Consider the following 20,834-nt stretch of genomic DNA (forward strand, 5'->3'; position numbering starts at 1 on the left):
AGAGTGTTAATAATTTACAAGTTTTTTCAAAAAACTACAAACTTCAGTGGGAAAGTTGGCATCCATGTTGTGACCATTGACATTCCCTCTATCATAGACTTATAGACTGTCTGTCATAGACTGTCTGAAAAAGACACTCTGTTTGAAACTTATAAATGGCAAATGTTGAATGCCACAAAAGGGAAGTGGTCATGTCTATTTTTGTTCTCTAACGTGAGTGCAGAGATAAATTCTTCCAAGTCAGACTAACCATCACTGGTGCATAAATGCCCTGTGTCTTACATTAATGAATCGTTTTTATTTTTAACAAACTAATAAAGTGTGATGTTATTGTTTAAATTGTAAAATATGTAATAATAATAATAATAATAATAATAATAAGTAAAAATATTCACATCAGATCTGAAATAATATAATTTCCTTGTTGTTATCGCTGTTGTTATCTGTTTTGTAAGTTGTAATAAACACATTGATTGGTTTCCGTCTAAGAAGCCCTGCTCCCAATCTGTGTCAATGTAACATTTTGCACTAGTAGAGCAAAGCTGACATTGGTCTCCTGTATTTTGTGCCATTTTGAGATAAATCAATAAACCATCACTGACTGAATTTAGGTAATCCTCAATATATGGTTTTAAGTGAAGTTTTCACATTTTCAAACCATAAAATGACTGTTGATATTCTCATGGTGTGTGTGGGTGTATGTTTTTTAATCGGATTACATCATCTGATAGAATGTGTTGGCTGATATTCATTCTGTAAATATTCCCACAGTTGTCTAGACCTTCTGCAGGAAGACATGGTTTGTAAACCAGGAGAAAACAGTTGATATGGTTAAGAATTGGGAGTTCATGCTTCCTGATCTGATAAGACATGCGAAGCTTAGTCAGGCAGATTCGGAGGTTGATTTTGCAACCAGTCTGTGCATACCTGTTTTCTTGACAAAGGCCGCTTGTCAGGAGTATTAAAGGAAAATTGCCTAATGTGATTTTCTCTGCTCTCTAATGATAGTGCGGCCCCAACCAATTAAATTGCTAAGATAAGGATTCCTTTATTTAAAAAGGGTAGATTTTATTAACGAAAATGGCTGTGAAGCGAGAGGGGGGCTTCAGTTACGTCCCCTCTTCTCCGGTCTCATCTTTGCCCAGAGCAAATGCGCCGAGCACAATGGACCGACTCTCCTGGTGAGATTAGCAGGGCCTTGGTAGCCCATAAAATCCTGGATATTCTGAAAAGCAGTTTCAGATGCATTGATTGGCCGTGGGGGGAAGAAAGGTGTGTTGTCAGGTTTTGAGACGAGCTGAGAGGTTTTGTGTCGTTGAGGGAAGGAGCGGTGGGATATGAGGAAGAACTGGAGCCCGATGTAAGCTTAAGCTGTGCAATGTGAGGACTGCTACAGTGCCTCAAAGAAACTGAAATGAGGTGCAAACACGAAAAAAAAGAAAAATAATTACACCAGCATGATAAGAGCAAATATATGTTGTGTATGTATGTTTTACTTATGTGTGTTTGTGTATATGTGTGTGTGTGTTGTACATTCACTATATATATATATATATGCTGTATATAATATCCAGTTGTTTGTAATATCTAGGCACATTCAACCTGAGCAAATATTGCCAAACCTTGTCAGATAAAATATTTTATTTTTTTAGAAATGTGGAATGTTCCCTCCACATTTGGACCAATATTATATTTAACATGAGGCTATTAGAAGATAGACCACACAAGACTTGTTCTGTGGCTTGTTATGTGACTGTTAAGACCTACAGTAGGGGGAAAATATGATGCAGCATTCCTCTCTGCATATGGAAGCACTGACATCCACTGGGAATTAACTGGGTGTATATTTGGAATGAGGCAAACACCGTGGGTTATCATTTCTGGAAAGGGTGTTAGAGAATCATAACTTTGACAAAGCGTGAGATTAACTAGATCCTTAAAATGTGTGTGTTTGTTTGTAGTAAAAGCTCAGTGCAGAGGACACTGCATTTTATTATACCTATAACGTCACTGCTTTATTTGCCTGTCTCGTTGAGAAATGTACAGGAAGTTCTTCAGAAGTGTTTGTGTGACGCAAATGCCATGTACAAGAAATACACAGGCTAATTGTCTGGGTTGTGCAACTCCGGGTTTTTGTGGCTCGGTTTTCAATGTGATGGATGGAAATTTCACAACAATGTAATAGATTTTGAAAATCTTCTGTCATCCCGTAGAAAGTAGGTTAGGGAGTGAGGTGGAAAACCACTGGTGGCAAAGACCTTGGTGTAAAAATATTCCAGTGATTTGATGCCCTTTTCCCTGAAACACAGCGATTTTCAGCATTGTGTTTTTTGAGTGGCATGCCGCGTGTCTGCTTTTTCAATACCGTTCTACCTGACATCTTCTGACATGGATAGATTTTGACTGCAGCGACAGACGCAAGCTCACTCTTGACTGTGTGGAGTGGGTTGTATTTTACTGTGATTTCTCGGCTGTGGCTTTATGCAGTCTGAGCAGCTTGACAATGGCAGTATGGTGGTTTTTTGAGGGTACAGCGCTCGGGAGCGTCTCAAACCACCTGCTATAACATGTGAACTGTTGTGGGGATTTATTAGCTAAGTGGTAAAGCTGTTAATTTAGATTTGGGTGATGTCTTGGTTAGGGAGTTAATTTAGATTTGGTTGATGTCTTGGTTAAGCAGTTCATTTAGATTTGGGTGGTGTCTTGGTTAAGCTGTTCATTTAGATTTGGGTGGCATCTTGGTGGAGCTGTTCATTTCAATTTGTGTGGTGTCTTGGTTAAGCAATTCATTTCGATTTGGGTGATGTCTTGGTTCAGCAGTTGATTTAAAGTTGGGTAATGTCTTGGTTAAGCAGTTCATTTAGATTTGGGTGATGTCTTGGTTAAGCAGTGCATTAAGATTTGGGTGATGTCTTGGTTAAGCAGTGCATTAAGATTTGGCTGGTGTCTTGGTTAAGCAGTTCATTTGGATTTGGGTAAGCAGTTCATTTGGATTTGGGTGGTGTCTTGGTTAAGCAGGAGCCTCTCTCTGACTCAGTGCATGACAGAGGGACCCGCTTGCTATGCTCTGATCTGTCTGCAGTGAACGACATGGCTCACGTCCCAGATATTTTTACCCTGCCAGTCCATGCAGGGAACCATCATGTGCAAACAGCTGCTTGGTCACACATAATAGGTAGTATGCCTGAGGCCTGCAGTGAATATTGTACACGAGGCCAACCAATTTCCCCCAGAGCTGACCATAATGCTGCAGACTACTGTATGTGGACAGTTTTAAAACAATCAGATGACTGCTGTACTGTGATTGGTGCTTTAAAAATGTTTTTTTTTTAAAACGATGCCCTGTCTGTTCTTTCTCCTCAGGCGAAGACGACGAGGAAGGGAAGGTTCTGGTTCTCAGCTACCCGCAGTACTGTCGGTACCGGTCTGTCATCGCCCGTCTGCGGGAGCGGCCGTCCTCTCTGCTTACAGACCACGTGGTGCTGGCACTTGGCGGCATCGCCTCCCTTAGCAACAACACCAAGATCCTGTACTGCCGCGACACTTTTGACCACCCCACTCTCATCGAAAACGAGAGCATCTGTGACGAATTTGGTGAGAGGTCAAAACCCTGTGTGTGTGTTTGTGTGTGTGCGTGCACGCACGTGCATGGGTGCGTGCATGGGTGTGTCTACTGTGTCTTAGTATGAATGTGCACTTGTCCATGCATGTGTGCGTAATGTGAATCATTAATTTTAAAATGTTATTGCCAGAGCTGTTAATGAGCCTTTGCTTGATGGATGTTGTTGAATTAGGTCAACAGCAAAGAAACTTCGACATGAAAGGTAAAAAATAATAATAATAATACAAATAAGGCAAATTTGTTTTGATCCTTGGTTCATACTCTGTTCAAGGCATGTCCCACATTACGTGACCAGTAAGTGGCCACTGGATAGAGCTGAACCAACATGCAGTCACGCAGACTCACTGGACAGAGCCGCAGTGGCGGGTAGCACATAGAGGACATTTGATTAATCAAATGTCAAATATGAACAAGCAGGAAATGGAAATGATCCGCTGTGCTTAGTCATTGTGACACAGTCGTTGAAATGGTTAATTATCTTCAAAAGCTCCTACAGCACACAGATGCTTAAAATGGGTGAGACAATGAAAGCTTTTAACCTGTTACATTGATTTATATGGATGCATTTCAGCTTTTAAACTTCTCTGAACTGAGTTTTAAGTACTTTAATGATTGGACATAGAATCCAGTCCAATAACAGTGTTACATTTACTACAATAGAGGGAGTTGATAAGTCTTAGTCTTGTGGTATGAAGTCACTGCTCTCACAAGAGTTACCATATGCCACATATATTACATAGGGACAGATTTTATTTTTGATGTGAAACGCATCTGAGACAGAACAATCTTAAAGTACTTTTTATGCTTGGAATTATGGTTACTTGGCAGAAAAATCCCCTGCTTTTTGAGAGCTCCTGCTTTTGACATCCTGGTTTCTGAACTGTGTAACACAGCTATGAAGAAATGAAGTCCAAAGATTTCGAGAGAGGGTCCAGGTGCTATAGAAGTTTAGTCAACTGAACAAGGGAATTCTGCAGTATCAGTACTCTGGAAATACAATCTTGAACAACAAGTTGCAGCCTTGCTTTTTTGTAATCCGTGGACTTGGAGCGAATCAGGATTCCTGCTCTCCTTCATTTTTTTTAATGGAAGTGCCACAGGGAGTACAGTACTTGCCTCTTTGAACATGTGTTTTTTTTCCTTTCATTTTTTTTCTGTTTAAGGAAACAGCGAGTTGTAAATTCACCGATGTCTGATCCACACTTTACTGGGCCGTGTTCCAGGTGGAGGAGGGGTGAGGATCCCACCCTGTTAAAAGGGGCGGGAGGGGCCCTCTCTTTATGTGGTTTTGAGGGCCCTGACCTTGACCTTAGGAATTCACGGAACTTCTTACAACAGCTTTCAACAACTATTCCGGTACATTCCTCATTGGCTTCCTCACATTTTGAATGCATCTCTTCCATATTTGCACCTAGCTGTAACAGTGATGTGATTTATTTTTTATTTTTTTGCACTCACTCTGCTAGTTCCAGATGGCAAGAACTTCCCTTTTCATAGAGGAAGGACAGAGCCAAGCTCAGCTGTAGATGCGGAGCCAAGCCCGGGGAATGATGAGTCTGTTTATATGTGTAATGGAAGGACTGGTAAATTATTGAACGCAGCTTCCAAGATGATGCGTGTCATTTCTCTGCAGTCTTTGTACCTCCCAGATCATTTCCTGTTTTGTTAGAGTTTAAGGAAATACTTCTTAGCAGGGTGTATTAAGGACGAGAACATGTTCTGTAAACTAAAACTAGAATAATATTGAAGTAAACTGTTGACATCTCTCATTACTTGGTCTCATTACTTGTAGTTATTAATAATCTGATGCTTATTAATACTTAGTCTTGCGTAGGTCTTTTTGCGCGTGTTGTAGATCTGTGTTTAAAAATTAGGTACCTGTTTTCTTTATGTTAATGTGGATTTTGCCTTACATCTGGTGAAATATTTTTTATCAGTTTAATGGTCTGTCCAGACCAGCTTTTCCCTGATGAAAATGGCGGTTTATTTTTGTCTGATTTGCGCATGCCATTGACGAATGAGTGCATGAAGGTTACCTGGTCGTCTAATGGAAAAGATGTGCGCAACAGAGGGAAGGCATTATTATTATTAATCACCGAGAGGCCCTTTGTTTGGGCTTTTATTTTTAAGCTTGTTGATAATTTGTACCTTCATAAATCACATTGAAACAGCATTACTTCCCTGCCCCAGTACGCCAGAGCTTTCAATGTGCAGCATGCAAATTTCATTCCTAGTAGCACTCAGTACCGTTGGTATGTTTATCACAAATATTCCAATGAAAATGGGTCATTTAATTTTTTTCCACCCACCCCCCCCCCAAACCCCTTCCTGCCTTTGAAAAGTAACTGTCATTTGTCTTGCAGATCTCAGCAGTTCTATCTGTGCGCGCGCGTGTGTAATTGCGATGTCTGTGTTTTAAGAGGATAGAAAGAAAGGGTGTATGCTTATTAAAATATTTCGAGGATTGGAGATCAGTCCCCGGGGAATTATTCAGCATAATATTGGTATTTCCAGGCAGCGTCAGAAAATGCGCCATGCCTTCCAGAGAACAGCAGTGCGATGCCATTAAGGTGCTGGGAAGGAGCACAGAAGTGGGCGAGCCTCTCTGGTGAGAACATGTGGCTTGTGGAAAATTTGAATAATGAGATACTGGGAAAAGATTCATCATCCAGCGTATGGAAAGTTCTTATTTAGAATATTGTGAAACATCAGGCCGGTCCTCTATATACGCCGTTATTCCCTGGCAGATAAATTATGGAACATAGCAGAGAATTCGTTGCCCAAGCCCTGTCGCAATCTTCTATGTTTGCAAAGGCACGCTGCTTTAAATAAACGGTTCACATTTGTAGCAGATCTTTTTTTTTTTTCGCTATTTATAGCAAGCTTTTCATTTGACCACATAGGATATGAAATTGTCCTAGTTTCCCCTTCGGGGGAAGAGAAGAAAATTAAATACTCATGGTTTGTTTGTTTGAAACGGTGCTGTTCACATTTCACAAAACATAAGCATTTCCAAAACTGGGAACATATTCAGCATTCCATCAGAGCCTCTTCTTGCATTTGGCTGGGGTGGATTTAATTCAGGTTATTAATGATATCCAGATTCTCCAAACAGATCAATTTCAGCACAGCCATGGAACCATGGACATTCCTGCATATAAATGACACTGTGTAGTAATCATTTAAGACACTCAAGTAGGGATTGTATGAATGCTTAAGAAAACAGTATAAAGTAAACTCTATTTCTGTGTGCACACCACGCACTTACAGATGCTCAGAAATTGCTTGTAGCAATCTTTTGCAGTATTCTGAAAATGAAGCATGGCATTAAATCTTGGCTCATTATTTCAGTATGGATTGAATTGTGAGAGGACAGTTCACTGTGTTGATAGCTATACATCTCATCTGCACATGTAATTGAAAGAGAATTTGAGAGCCTGAAATGTAATTTTTTTTTGTTTCCCAGGTAATAGTCTCAGGAGAACTATTCCCTACAGTTATTTTTTTTCTAACCAAAAATTATTTTTCAAATCTGAGAACATTTTCCTCTTGAGTGGAATTTGTACAGTTGTGCAGGGAGGTATGCTGTTCCCTTGCTCCTTAATGAATAACATGCAAGACATCCAGATGCACGTTATTACAACCACCGTCAGTGAACAGCCTTGAGAAACATCACACAGGGGGTTAAAGTGTACAGGGATTTCAAATAAAATGGCGTACACGTGTTATTTGCGGTTAGTCCAACATGTCTGCGGGGTCAGTGTTTTATCACTTCAGATTAATTCTGCCATACTTAACTTAAATTTTTCAAATGCCAAATGATTTCAAGGTATACATTCCCATGTGTGATGGTTTCCAGTTGTTGTGGCGCAAGTCCTTAAATGCAAGCAGGTTGACATTCGAGCACCACTTAAAGGATAGTGCTTGAAGCCAGAAACTCGTAAAGACAATGGCTTGTCTACACAGGGATCTTGTTTACCGTAGCCTGCTTACATGATGGCTAAATCATTTCTCTAATTCCAGGGGAATTTTGGACCACCGTCACCAGCTTTCTGAAAGGATTTTTAAATTCCTCATTATTGAGCATTGCCCTTCCCACAGTCCCCTTGGTGTTCTTGTATTTGTGTCATGCTGCTGCTATGAGTATAGACTGTGTTAGAAATTCAGGCTGATGAGGTTCTCAGCTGAGAGACGTTCTGAGAGGAGACAGCAATGTAAAAATTCCAGTAACTGTTTTGTAATGCATTCTGTCAAATTTAAACAAAATTGTTATTTCCTCTAATGCTGCTTGGGGCCTCGGCTGACAGTTATGAGTTATATGAAATACTTTATTAAAGTACCCAGAACCTGCTGTGTAGGAGTCCCGGTGTTGTTAAATTTGTAGTGAGGGATGATGTAATCGTTTTAACAATTGTCTGTGAACAAACCAGCAGAGAAAGTAATCTTTTCTGGATTGTGTAACTAAATTGAATTCAACCTCTGTACAAACACTAGACATCTACCAGCCTCTGTGTTCATCCTGTGCATAAGGGTCTCCTATACAGTAATGCCAGTGTTTCCTTGATGTAGTAATTTTTTGTGTGTCTTTGTCTGTGTGTGTTTTTTGTGAAATAACAATAACTCACACTCGCATCGTAGGAATGGATTATCTGTTAGGTTTGACATTTGAGGTTGTGCTGTTATTTTTAGTGTGCTCCACTGTGATTTGGACTAATTACGCTCCTGGCTCTCTTTAGTCAAAGAGCTCATTCTTGGCAATAAATCCTCAGGAGATGGAGAGTCGACATTTCTTGTTCAAAAGTATTGCTTTGCTTTCAAGAAAGGAACACTACATGTCAACACTTGAATGGCTTTTTTCTGTTGTTATTAAGTAACTTTAGAAATGTGGCTATGATGTGCATTGATTTGGAATGCTGCACCCAGAAAGAAAATATTGAGCTTGATTTTTAGTCTCTTGTATCCCCAGCAGACTACTTACCGGGAAAATAAATAATTCATGCCAAAAAAATGGAACCTTCCTTTCAGGGCTCAGAATAATTTTTATACCGGCAATAAAATAAAAAATAAAAACCCTGCTTTATATACTGGAGTCTGAAATAAAATGTCACTTAAAGCCTGATGCAGCATTTAATTATTGTTCTCGAATCTCATCTAACTCTTTGTAAGGTTACATGCCGGCTGATTTGCAGGGATTGTTTGCTGCATGCGAGCGGCTCTGGAGCTTCGATGATTTATTGCCGCGCTGACATCCGCGCGCCTTTCCCCATAAACATTTAATGAGTCTGAGTACATGGATCTGAAGGAACATACAAAAATATCTGATAATAGGTTTAAAGCAAATAGTGTTTCAAGGACTTCTTTGTGCGCCATCAGGAAAACATTACTTCCCTATTACAGGCAGAATTCCTTTGTTTTCATTATTTATTTATTCCCCCCCCCCCTCCTCCTCCTCCTCCTCCTCCTCGTCTTCTTCGTACACAGTCAGTCATTATTCCTCTCAGTGAGGCTTTTAGGAATGCGAGAACATGGAGTGCGGAGCAGTGCGGTCCCTCCATACTGGCCCCAGAAGCAGCTATTTCGCCTGAGAAGAATATTGAGACGGCTGTTGATAGATGTTGTCATGGTTAAGGACGTTATTATGCAGGCTCGTCACAGACCATGTGACGTCCTTTTTAGACAAGAGTTGTTTTTTTTTTTTGGTTTTTTGTTTTTTGTTTTCGGTGTGTGTTTGTTTTTTGTCTCACTACATTGCGATTTGGCCTAACCTTTTAGCAGGTTATTTTTTGATGTCTTCCATCTTTTTCTTTTGGCGTTTTTGTTTCGGTCTGCTGCATTGCTGTTATTGCGTGTCTGCCTTGCCTGATTCACTCCTGTCTGCTTATGTCAGATCCACCCCCCCCCCCCCCCTTCTGTATGCAGTCAGAGGCCCAAATGCAAACGTAAACAGCCGGTCACTCTTACTGGATGGACGCCACATATTTGTCTGCTTGTATCGGCCCATATTCCCAGACAAAACACACCGGGACTAAGGAGGTCAGCGGAGACGCTTTTACTGAAAGGCATCTATCCCTCGTTCGTAGAAGTGACACCAAGGTGAAGACAAAGCGCAGTATTTTTCCAGTAATTAATAACATAAGGCTGGGTGTTGTCCAACTTGGTTCTTATGCTAAGCAGATTGTTTGCATTTGAAAGGCCGGCCCATTTATTTTCATTTATTGCAGTCCGTAAAATGGATTTTGAGTGTTTGAAGGTCAGCACATTTTGTGCGCGTTTGTTATGTAATGTTCTTAAATGGCACATGAAGTGCTGTATTTAGTTCAGCCTTGTGCTTTTAACATCACATTATTAATAATCCTTGAAAGGGGATTTTTTTCCCCCTTTGCCATCAAAACAATAGCCAATAAGCTGAGCAGCTATTGCAAATCTGCTTTAAGAGGAACTTGAGCAGCATGTGAACTACTCAGATGGATATTTTTAGAGCAAGATACTGATTAATCTTTTCTCTTCCCATTAACAGTGGCATAGTATGGCAGTTAGCACTAGGGGGGGGGGGGGTGTCGGTGGGGTAGGATTTGGCGTGTACAAAAAAAGAAACACACACACACACACAATAGGATTCTAGATTTAAATGAAGTTTGAAGTTATACGTTTAGAGGTCAAAGTTCTGTTAGTAGAACTTCTCTGTCTGGCAGTGGTTCAAAGCTCCCAGCGTTGACTCTGCGATCGTGATGTGTATTAATGAGCAGTTGTGACACATAACAGAGATCATGAGTGCGTCACATGGGCAGCCGCGCATCGACGGAACAAAAAAGGCATTAGTGTTCCCACATGCACAATTATCGAAATGAATTTTTTGTGTTCAGGTTAATACTGAAATTAAGTTGGATTATTTATTATTTTTTAAATGTATTTATTTATTGATTTATTTATTTATTTATTTTTATTTTTTGCTTGTCCCTCATTCCTACAAGTGGGCCACAAGGCCATAGCGTATGTATATATTGTAGGCTGTTGTATGTGTGTATCTATGTCAGACATTTCTCTCTCTAAGTGGATGTGGGTTTTTTAAAGGCTCATTTGTGAGTGGAAGGAATTTCTCAGCCTCGTTTGACTTTATTCTGACACCGCTGTATTGAGAGGGGTGACATAGCTGCTGTCTGCTGATGCGTGGATTCACTGGTGGACGCAAACTGACCTAGGATCAGTCCCGTGCTGTTACTTGGAATAAACGCTCTCGTCCTCTGCCGCTATCGTTTTTGACCTTAGATTTTATTTCCCACAAGTGTCTCCAACGATTCCATCTGTCACACTGATAAATGACTAAACAGACACAAAACGGAATCCATTCCCTTATATCTGTTTTTTTTTTTTCACGGTAGCAATGCATATGTAGGCGATTCGCATTTCAAAATTGCACTGTTTGAATGGCGTGCAAATTATTTCTGAATCACCTCACGTACAGTAAGGCTTTATATACGAGGCTCTCTAGATTTTTATTGTAGTTTCTTGGCCCATCTCAACCACCACCCCCCCCCCCCCAAACACCCCCCACAGAGCCATTTCCAGGTAGCGCTGCGGACTCCCCGCCGATGTGTGCTGTATATGCATTATCATTCCCTATTCGTTTCTGCTGCGGCGCCAACACAACAGAGGACGACTCATTCTGCAACTGAATGACATTAATGTGCTGCATGAGAAATGGAGGCCATTTAAATAGGGCAAGCTTGTCATTTTCAAACTTGCATGGCATATTTTTCTAACTTGGGCTATAGCAGTCATTTAATAACTGTGAAAAATATTGTGTCGACAGTGACCTGTGACATAACCTTAGACATCCTTGTGGAAGTTAATGGCTAAACTTACAGGGCTTACTGATAAAATAAACAGACAATGGTATGCTAAAACTGAATGGATTTTCATGTACATCGAGTAAAACATTCCCAGAAGTGGTGTAATAAGCAGTGAAATGGTTATGATAGATCAAACATTTGGTTACGTTATTTGAATGTTAAGATTTGGTTGTGTAAACCCTCATTTCTTTCTCCTCTCAGGGTTGTTATGGTACTAACTCATTGAGTTTTGCATACCGAACTGACAGCGGTGAGCCCGTGGGCTGAATTTGCTTAGTTTTGTGTTTCACTGTAATTAACTGTTACAAAGATGAGTGGTTTAGCCTGCTTCAAAATTAGAAAGGAGACTTCTTCAAATATCACTCTAACCGCTGTTTAGTTAAAACAAATAATAGATATTTATTGTATTGTGTGTATGTTTTGTATGTTTTTGTACAATAGCTGTTGCTGAAGGCTCTCTTTGACTTGGGAGCTGCAGTGTGTTATAAGTTTGCATAGCGCAAGGCCATTCATGCGGAAATAATTGACTGCGTTCTGAAGAGCTGCACAGCTATGGCCTTAATGGCCCTCTGGGTTCAGTTTAACAATTAGTTTGTGCACTTTGCTTTCTCCCCGGTCATTGTGCGCCGCAAAATACTAATCCAAATCATGTATCATTACGCGGAGTGCACGGAACAAAACGCACTGTATCAACAAGGCCATTTGAAAGTGTGTGATAAGGAATATTTACGCCGAGGGCTGTGTCTTTGAAAAAAAAAAAAAAAACCAGGCCTCCAAATTAGACGGTAGCGTTGGGTGACTAATGGTTCTCGTTTGAGCAGTCTCTCCTCTCTTTACCTTTTCAAGCTGACACCCTGTTTTTTTTTTTTTTTTTTTTTTTTTTAATCCTGACATGGCTTTTTCAGTCTCCAACCACTAGACATATGGTAGCGTACTGTAGAATAGCAAGGCAACATACTGTAGGTCGGAGGGCAGCAGAACGGAAAAAAAAGCATACTTGTAAGCGCACACTTCAAGAGAATAACTCCGATAGCTAAATGCGCTTGTGCCACATACTCTAGTAATGAAAAGGGCGGAACAGAAGGAGGCAATGGCATGCATTCATCAGCGCTCATTCATGATTCCCTCAGAAAAGTGAGAATAAATGCCTCCCGTTTCCAACAGGAATAATTTGGGAATGAACTGGTTGCCGTACTGTTGTGATTTTTCACATTTGGTCAGGCAGTGATTGCACTTTTCGTCAATGCTTGTGCATTGTGGAAAGCCACCATTTTATATTTTTGTAGCAAACTATGTTCATAGTCTTTTTCGGGCTTATAGCTCGGCGTACCCGTACTGCCCATTTTAAAGGTCTGCTCTGAGACTCAATCAGCTAACGAGGTTCTGCGGGGACACGTTTCACATGAAAGGGCCGGAGGTTTTTATTACGACGGGTTTTAACCGCGTTGCAGTTCATTTATTAACAACAAACGGTTCCATTGAACTCTCCGAGATGCGACTGCGCCGTGCGTTGAGGAATCCCGCGACAGAAGCGCGATGGACGTCGGGATTCGTCCACAGCCCACGTAACAGCGAGGCCGGCTGGCTTGCGCCCAGCGCCGTCGCTGCGTACAGTACGCGCTGTTACAGATGACAGCGTCGTGACGAGAGACTGTTTCTCAGCCCTCTGTGTGCTCTGTGAGAGCAGCACAATGCGGAAAACCCAGAAAGAGCATGTCAGCGCACACGTTATTGGTCTAGTAACAAAGCAGTTTAATATTGCTCATCCAAACCTGTTTCTCTGGGCGTCTAAAAGCTTTCTCTCCCTGGTACAATTGACGTTGAAATGGCAGCAAATGCCAACAATTAAGTTACTTGAACACTGTAATTGAAATTCCTGGCATCACCAGTTGTTTATTTATTTTTTTTTCAGCTGGGTACATTTCATAAACACATACGCATTCAGAGGGATGATGAGGAACAAAAATATTTAGCAATTATTTTAGGCCGTAATGAATTGCTGGTTTCTCCAGTGTTTACTTAATTGTAGTTATTATTCCAAGTTTATTTGGGTTTGGCACTAAGGAACGGTTCAAAGGGAAGAATGCCTTTATCGAGGCAGGGGTGATGAGGACAGGTTGGCGCGTTTCACTTGCAGATACGCGGTCAGAGATATCAGCCTGTGCGGACGGCTCCCTTCCGCACTGACGCTCTGCGTGAAAGATAAATGGGGGCTGTCTGTTGCCTTCTTCGCGGAAGGCCATATCAAGCAGCAGGGTCCCGCCAGGTTAACTTTGTTGACCCGCGTTGCCAGCAGTGAAGAACTTGCAGATTCAGGTTTTACCAATGATATGCAAATGTGTTTATTGTGAGCGCTGGAAGCTGTGAGCTTGAAGGAGGGCTGGGGGGTGGGGTCCTTGAATCATGAGGAAGGGGAAAGGGGGGCGGCGATGTTGTGAGCAGATCTGCGGGGTTTCTTTTCTCTCTTCAATCAGATTTCCCTGGGGACAGGATGGAGATGGGAACCGGCATGTCATTTGTGGACATTTGTCCATCTGTACTGGTGTTAGCTGGGGTGGGTTCCCCTGACAAACAAAAGTGAACATCACCCCCCCCCCCTCACATCCCCCACACCCTTCCCCTCAGGAGCCTGTGAATGCTGAACTTAATGACAGATAAACAAGGAAAGCTTTAGCTCACCAGAAAATCTCATTTAGATACAGATGTTTCTTAATTGTAGGAAAAAATATGTTTTTTCAGAAACTGCACTCACTTTTCAGTTAAGTTATTTATTTCACTTTATTAGTTAAGTTATCAGCACAATGACAACAGACTTCCTATCTGGAGAAGATGTGGTGTGGTTGAAACTTAGAAAATGGCTCCATTTTCCCCTAGAGAGACCTGCCAAACGAAAGAAGAAAGAGAATATTTTAAAAGAAAGACGGGGAAGGAGACGTGCCCTTTTTTCGTCAAATCTTTACTGTCAACGCTGGCTTAAATCTGAGTGTAATCATATGGTGAGATGATGTCATCATTTCTGAGACGGGTTGTCTTGGTTGGGCGATTTTATCTTAGGCCTGTGGGCCTAAGTTTTATCTTTGTAATTTTAACACCACTAAAAATAATAGGAGGTGCGAATGTCCACTTGATGTCTGCGTGTGCCTGCAAAGAATGGAATAAATCCATCTTGTCCACGTGGCCAGCTCACCTGGGGGGGGGGTAGAACGCCGACTTCAGAGTTATATTGTGTTTCTTGCAAATATACGTGCGGGCATATCTGCCCGTTGTCATGGGGACTCAAGGTCCGCTGTTTGCCGTGTGATGATGATTAGCGACTGGCTTTCAGCCGCGGCACTGAAATCACACGTGCAGATAACGCCGGCTTCTTCCTGTTAGTGACCCTCCACCATTTGGCCCGCAAATTCTTTGAAGTCGTAATAGGTTTTAAAGTTCGCAATTCATTGTCTGTAGGTCATGTGAATTTGTGTGTGTGTGTGTGTGTGTGTGTGCTCAGTTATGGCAGAAATCCTTAAATGCATAAGTACTATGATAAATGTACCAGTTAAACTGCCGTTGCACTGCTACGAAGATAGTTAGCGGAGGGACACGAATTACAAAGAGGACTTATTACATGGGCTTGTCCTGGGTATGATTAAAGCTACATGTAGCCCTATGCAATTATTTGCAGTAGAAAGCTAGTCAGTAAATCTGTTACCAGCTGCCGTATCTTTGTGGTAGGCGAGCCCGCCGTGGAATTTACATTATATACTGGATAGAGGTGAACAAACAGGCATGGTCAAACAGCCCCACGACCCATGCAAATTTCTCCCAATTGAAGGGGAAAAATAAGTCACATTTTACCCCATTCATTCAAAACCAAAGATTAAAGACGTGGTGAGAGAACAGATAATGATGTCAAAGGGACTGAATTATGTTACTGGTGTTTACTAAATGACCATGTAATTCCTAGATCAAGTACCATTGTTTGCGCATTTCTTTGCTCAACCTTTTTTTAATTAACTGAATTTCTTGTTTAGAGAGAACTCTTATCTCTCAATCCTCCTCTTTTTCAGTTTGTGTATCTCTCTCCCCCTTCCTTCCTCCTGCCTGCAGTTGGTGTAGCTTTTCTTGAAAGAAAACAGAATAATGAAAGTGCTTATGCTCCTCTTAAATGTATGTCCGCAACACAGCATACAAGTGGCCCTGATGCTGTACATCAGCGTTGGGGTCAATTGAATTTCGCCATTGCAGTTCAATCAATCCGGGAAATGAACTGAGGCGGAAAATCTCCATGGAACATTATGAGCATTTTTCAATTCGCGACTTGAATTGCAATTAATTTCCTGAACGGACATGAAATTGACCCTAACCCATGGAAACACTCTTAATGGGAACGGGGGGGGGGGGGCGGGGGGGTGGAGGCAAGAGGTGTTTTTCATTCGCAGCCGCATTATGTCTAAATAAATAAGTAAGGACGGCAAAAGGCGATACCGTGGTATCAAGTGCGCCGTCGTCCCTCGAAATCTCTGCTCCGCCTGACCGCCCCGAACGGGTCCCAAACAAGTTTGTCGGAGCCGTGGCGTTACGACGGAATGGCGGGCTGGGGGAGCGCACCGCCACCGGTTACGTAAGCCCAGAGGGCACATGCATTAGCCGGAGCGCGAGCGCGGAGTTTTGATGGCTGTCTGCGGCGCTAGCTTGCCTTTTAACACTGCATCTGTCAGACTAATTGCATTTGCGCCGTGCCGGCTGTAATGCAGTTGCATCAGCTATTCTGATGTTAATTTTCGCCGCGCGTGAATTCGCCCAGAGAACATTGTGCAATTTATATTGAAAAATGTATCGTGGGGCCCGTGATTACCCTCTTGTAGATTATTTCTCTAGCAGTTTTTTAAATTGGAAGCTTCTGATATTTCCTCCACACCCCCTCTCACGATGAAATATTTATCGTAAGGGAGTGTAATGTTGCATTTGTCCATACGCGTTATGAATTAAACATATTCTTATATTATGTTTGCGTAGATATAAATGCACGTGCGTCTCTTTTTATTCATGATTGAATGTTTTATTTAAGACTGATGTTTTGGAAAACGAGGAGCCACGCGTCGCACATGGCTTCCGATTGGAATGGTGAGTGACATAAACCGGGGAAGCTGTTTGAAATCCAGTGGAATCTAAGTGTTAATTGGCCCATTCATTAAATGTCAATACAGATGGCGGGAGCCGTGTGGAACCGCAGCGCATATGAGTGTCTTCATTCAGAGGGACAGGGGAAGAGTGTATTTGGGGAAGGGGGGGGCCTATAAAATGGGGATTTATGAGAAGTGAGATGACTGGATGGCACATGCCAGGGATAGCAGATAAACTTACATCACACACACCCCCCCCCCCCAGTCACCCCGTTCTGTCTGACATTTCTAAATGAGGATGAAATGCAGCGTATGGAAGATATACTAAGTAAACGTTGAGCGCCGGGATTCTGTTACAGCGCATCTGTTGTTCGGCGGGCGCCCTTAATTTGCGCGTCCATAAATCCCGCTCGTAGCGCCCTGGCTGTCCCGGGGTTAGTGGACCTTGCTGTAGCGATGGCTGACCCCCTCGCCAAGTCCTTTCAGACCGGGCACGCTCGGTGCCCGTGAATGTGCCCGTGGTCCGAGATGAAACGGAGGGATTAATAGAGACTTTTATGGAGGTTTTTTTCCCATTAGACTTTTTTTTTTTTTTTGGTTTGTTGTAGTGTTTTAAAGCTGGTGGAGACAGTGAGTCACTCGGAGGTATTCATCTTTGTAAGTGTGCTGCGCTTTGTTTGTTTCATCTGTTTTTATTTTCAACAGAGAATGTGCGTGAGCACAAAGACAACGGAAGTGATTTTTTTAAGGTAATCCATCTGATCATGACGATCATCGCTGCTGTTACTTAACTGAATGCTCTTATTTACAGAGAGTCAGACATGTTCAATAACTTATGAAATGTCTCTCTAGCACAGCTGCAGTGAAGAATGTGGTAAATGTTGCCTTAGATTGTAATCTATTCTCTTTTGATTAAGGTTTCAGTCCTACCATGGCTAGTCTGTTTTTTTTCCAGAGCTAAGTGGTTAATTTATCATTTTTCATGCAATTTCTGTAAATGTCCACATATAATTTTATCATTACACATTTCTTGGTTATATGAGGTCATTATTTCTTAAATTCAGGGTAATACCCCACAGTGACACTAGAGGGCAACTAGTTGTCAGTGTGCTGCTCTCTAACACGAGGGATATAAATAATTCAAAGTAGTTCTCTGGCTAGCCAGTATTCATTTTCTTGTCATATTTTCTATTTCTTGTAATAATAGCTATACCCCCAGGCTAATAAAATTAGAACAATATTTTCATGCAAGTAGTCTGAAATGGTGAGGCTGTGAGTGAGTGTGTGTGTGTGTGCCTGCGAGAGAGAGAGAGAGAGAGAGGGAGGGGGAGGGGGAGGGGGAGAGAGAGAATGTTTTACATTAGATAATGATCAAATAACAGTTGGTCATGAGTTTATAAAGCTGGCTGGTGAGACTGTGTGGTACAGAGGACTTTCAGTGTACCGAAAGGAACATAGCCTGGATAGAGTTCTCATATTTTTCAGAAATGTTGCACTGTAATTTCCTGCTTTTCGGGCTTCATTCCTTTCAGTTGATTTCCTGGAAACCCTGGCAGACGCAACACGGCGTAAAACTGAGATTGTGACGCACTTGACTGACAGGGCATTTCATATTCATAATGAATATTCCAGAGAGACGACCGCCCACTTATATACTTCCTATCTGCAGTTCTTGTGCGTCCGACAAAGGACAACAAAGCGGGGGGGGGCAGCACCACGACTCTATAAACGTGGCGTATCAGGTTATGAGCGATGAATGATTTAAGGAAATCCATAAATGAAATATTTACTGTGTGAGTTTCAGCTGATGCTGCGTGCTCTGAAATAGACCGGGAGGGGGAGGGGTAGGGGGGTGTCGGGGAGGGGCGGGGGGGTGACGAAGCAGTACAGGTTTGGAGAAACGGTGACTCGCGCTGCACCGCAGTGCCTGAGCGCTGTCAGCGCTTCGGTCCGTTATGTAGCGTACACACGCGCCCGCACAGCCATGCCTAGCCGCCTCCCCGTTCCCGTACCGTCGCCATCGAAACCCCTGCGCTCGGGACCCTGGGGGACACAGGATTTGCATCGAACCAACGTGTTTCTGTCGCACGATCACAGAGGCCAAAAAATATTTGGGCCTCCGAGCATTCAGCAAAACAAATATTAAATAAAATAAACAGATTAAGATGGTAAGCTTTAAGCTCGGATATCTCCGTCGAGCAAGCCTTCTAACTGTGTATGATTAAAAAAATAGACCAGTTCCTCTTTCAGATGGGAATCGGAGAGCACACAGCATTATTTAGCGAGGAAGGTATCATTTATTCATTGTGTATGTTTTTCTCCTTCTGTGCATGGCAGTGCCATCTGCTGTATAGTGCAGTATTAAATGGAAGAGCAAGAGAGAGAGAGTACAGAGGGGATTGATTTTTCCCTTGTTCTTACAGACAGAAGGCTATATTCTGTGCAGACAGATCTGAAGTGACAGGATTTTTTCTTTCTACTGCAGTACATTGATATTAATATTTCTGCCAGTGTTCTCATTTGCCTTCTTCATTGAAAGGCGTACAGATGGATCTATGAAATGAAACACAACAGGGACAAGGACTGCCGATAGAGTATGCGAGGTTTAGGTGTGTCCACTGCTGTCATTACAGGTTATTAAATCATGGGAGTTTTAGAACAGCTAAGCTTGTGGGTTGTGTGGAATGAGGTAACTTCCTGTGGAAATAGGTCACTTTCCAAAAAATAATAAATTTGAGAATAATATTGTTCAGTTATATTATTATTATTATTATCATTATTATCATCAGATTGTCTGATGAATTAGGACAGTGTATGGATGATGAAGTAATTAAATGAGACAAAGATCTGTCAAATGGCTGCATTTATTGCTTACAGTAGTGTGTGCATAATACATTGTTTGAAGGCTGACCCAGAAATGGCTACCAAATAGAGGTTACTAATGTAAAACACAACAATACAATTCTGCTCAGGTGATGCATCCGTGGTAGAGTGCTGTTTAGGATGTTCCATCACCAAGATAGCAGATAGTGTGCTAGAATCAACATTTTTCCATTCACCTTGGGGGGTTCGTTTGTATTCCAGGGTGAAATGCCGCAGTTATAGAACACAAGAAAGATAATGCCTACAGCCATGTATAAGATAACAGTAATGACATTCCTCACATGCTGCGCCTGCCACAGAGAGCCTTTTTTATTTTTATTTTTAATTTATTTTTTATGAAAGACTTTCTGGATCTTTCAAGATTTTTTCAGTTAGTGTGTTCAGGGGATCCACTTTAAACTGAACATATTTGGTTAGAGAGAACAGGAGAAAATAGTAAGGACGTTATACACGTTTAAGGCCTTGCCAGTGCACTAATTTTTCTCAGTCAAGTCATGGGGGATTTGATAAGCAAAGTGGTGCATCACTGCAACCTCAAGCCCCAGTGAAATTGAAATGCTGCTCTTGAAAAGCCAGAGCAATAAATTACAGTCAGAAGATTTGGGGATAAGAGATTTAGAACCCGGGATCGTTTCATGGTCGCTCACACTCACATTGCCTGGAAGCATTACCACAAAGGCGGTCACATTTCCCGGGAGCGATTGTAAACTTTTTCCCCTCAGTCAGAGCACCAGTTTGCCCTTGCTTCTCCGCGCTTTTTGCAGCAGTACAGTGACACAGTTTTTTTACAGGCGCTGTTGTGTTTGCCAAACACCCCCACTCCCCCCCCTACTCCCCTCCCCGCTCTTATCTGGAGAGAGCGTATGTATATGGGTGCTGGGGAAAGTCAATAAAGGGGAGAAGTGGGGCACCGGCCCCACTGGCAGGGCTCTCTGGCCGCGCTCGGCATTCAGCGGCCTCCCATCCCCTGCCCTTCATCCCGCCATTCTTGGCCAGCCTCTAATCTGTTTATGTGTGAGTAATGGAGTGCTGAGACGGGGCCAACAGAAGGAAAAAAAAAAACGGTATGAGCCAAAAGCCGAAAAACGTTCACTCCGCTCGAATCGCCGAAGCACTTCGGGAGCGCGGGACGCGCCTCACATGCCGACGAGCCGGCGCTGGAAAGCGCCACAGGCCTCCTTATGCGGGAGAAGGAATGGGTAAAAAAAAAATTTAATCTCTATTTTTAAAACGAGGGGCAGCCTGTTCGTTTTCTTCCTGTCAGTTAATTTAATGTGTTGCAGAGCGGTGAACCTTGGCTGTTGTGAGCCACATCTCTTTTGTGAGTTCTCTCCGTGCGTGCTTACTGGTGTTTTGTGGTTTATTATAATC

At 42.2% G+C, this 20,834-nt stretch overlaps 1 protein-coding gene across 2 annotated transcripts in view; it reads left to right on the forward strand.

Annotated features, from left to right (window-relative positions):
- Positions 1-20,834, forward strand: part of arid5b (AT-rich interaction domain 5B) — a 67,107-nt gene that overhangs the window by 21,079 nt on the left and 25,194 nt on the right. The window contains exon 4 of one of the 2 annotated variants that reach the window (XM_064320330.1): positions 3,364-3,594. In XM_064320330.1, the coding sequence (XP_064176400.1) occupies positions 3,364-3,594 (231 nt within the window). Of the gene's footprint in view, positions 1-3,363; positions 3,595-20,315; positions 20,663-20,834 lie in introns of those variants that run through there. The other variant, XM_064320338.1, reaches the window with a different exon arrangement.

The sequence above is a fragment of the Anguilla rostrata genome, chromosome 2 (genome assembly GCF_018555375.3).
Source record: "Anguilla rostrata isolate EN2019 chromosome 2, ASM1855537v3, whole genome shotgun sequence".
Classification (NCBI taxonomy): domain Eukaryota; kingdom Metazoa; phylum Chordata; class Actinopteri; order Anguilliformes; family Anguillidae; genus Anguilla; species Anguilla rostrata.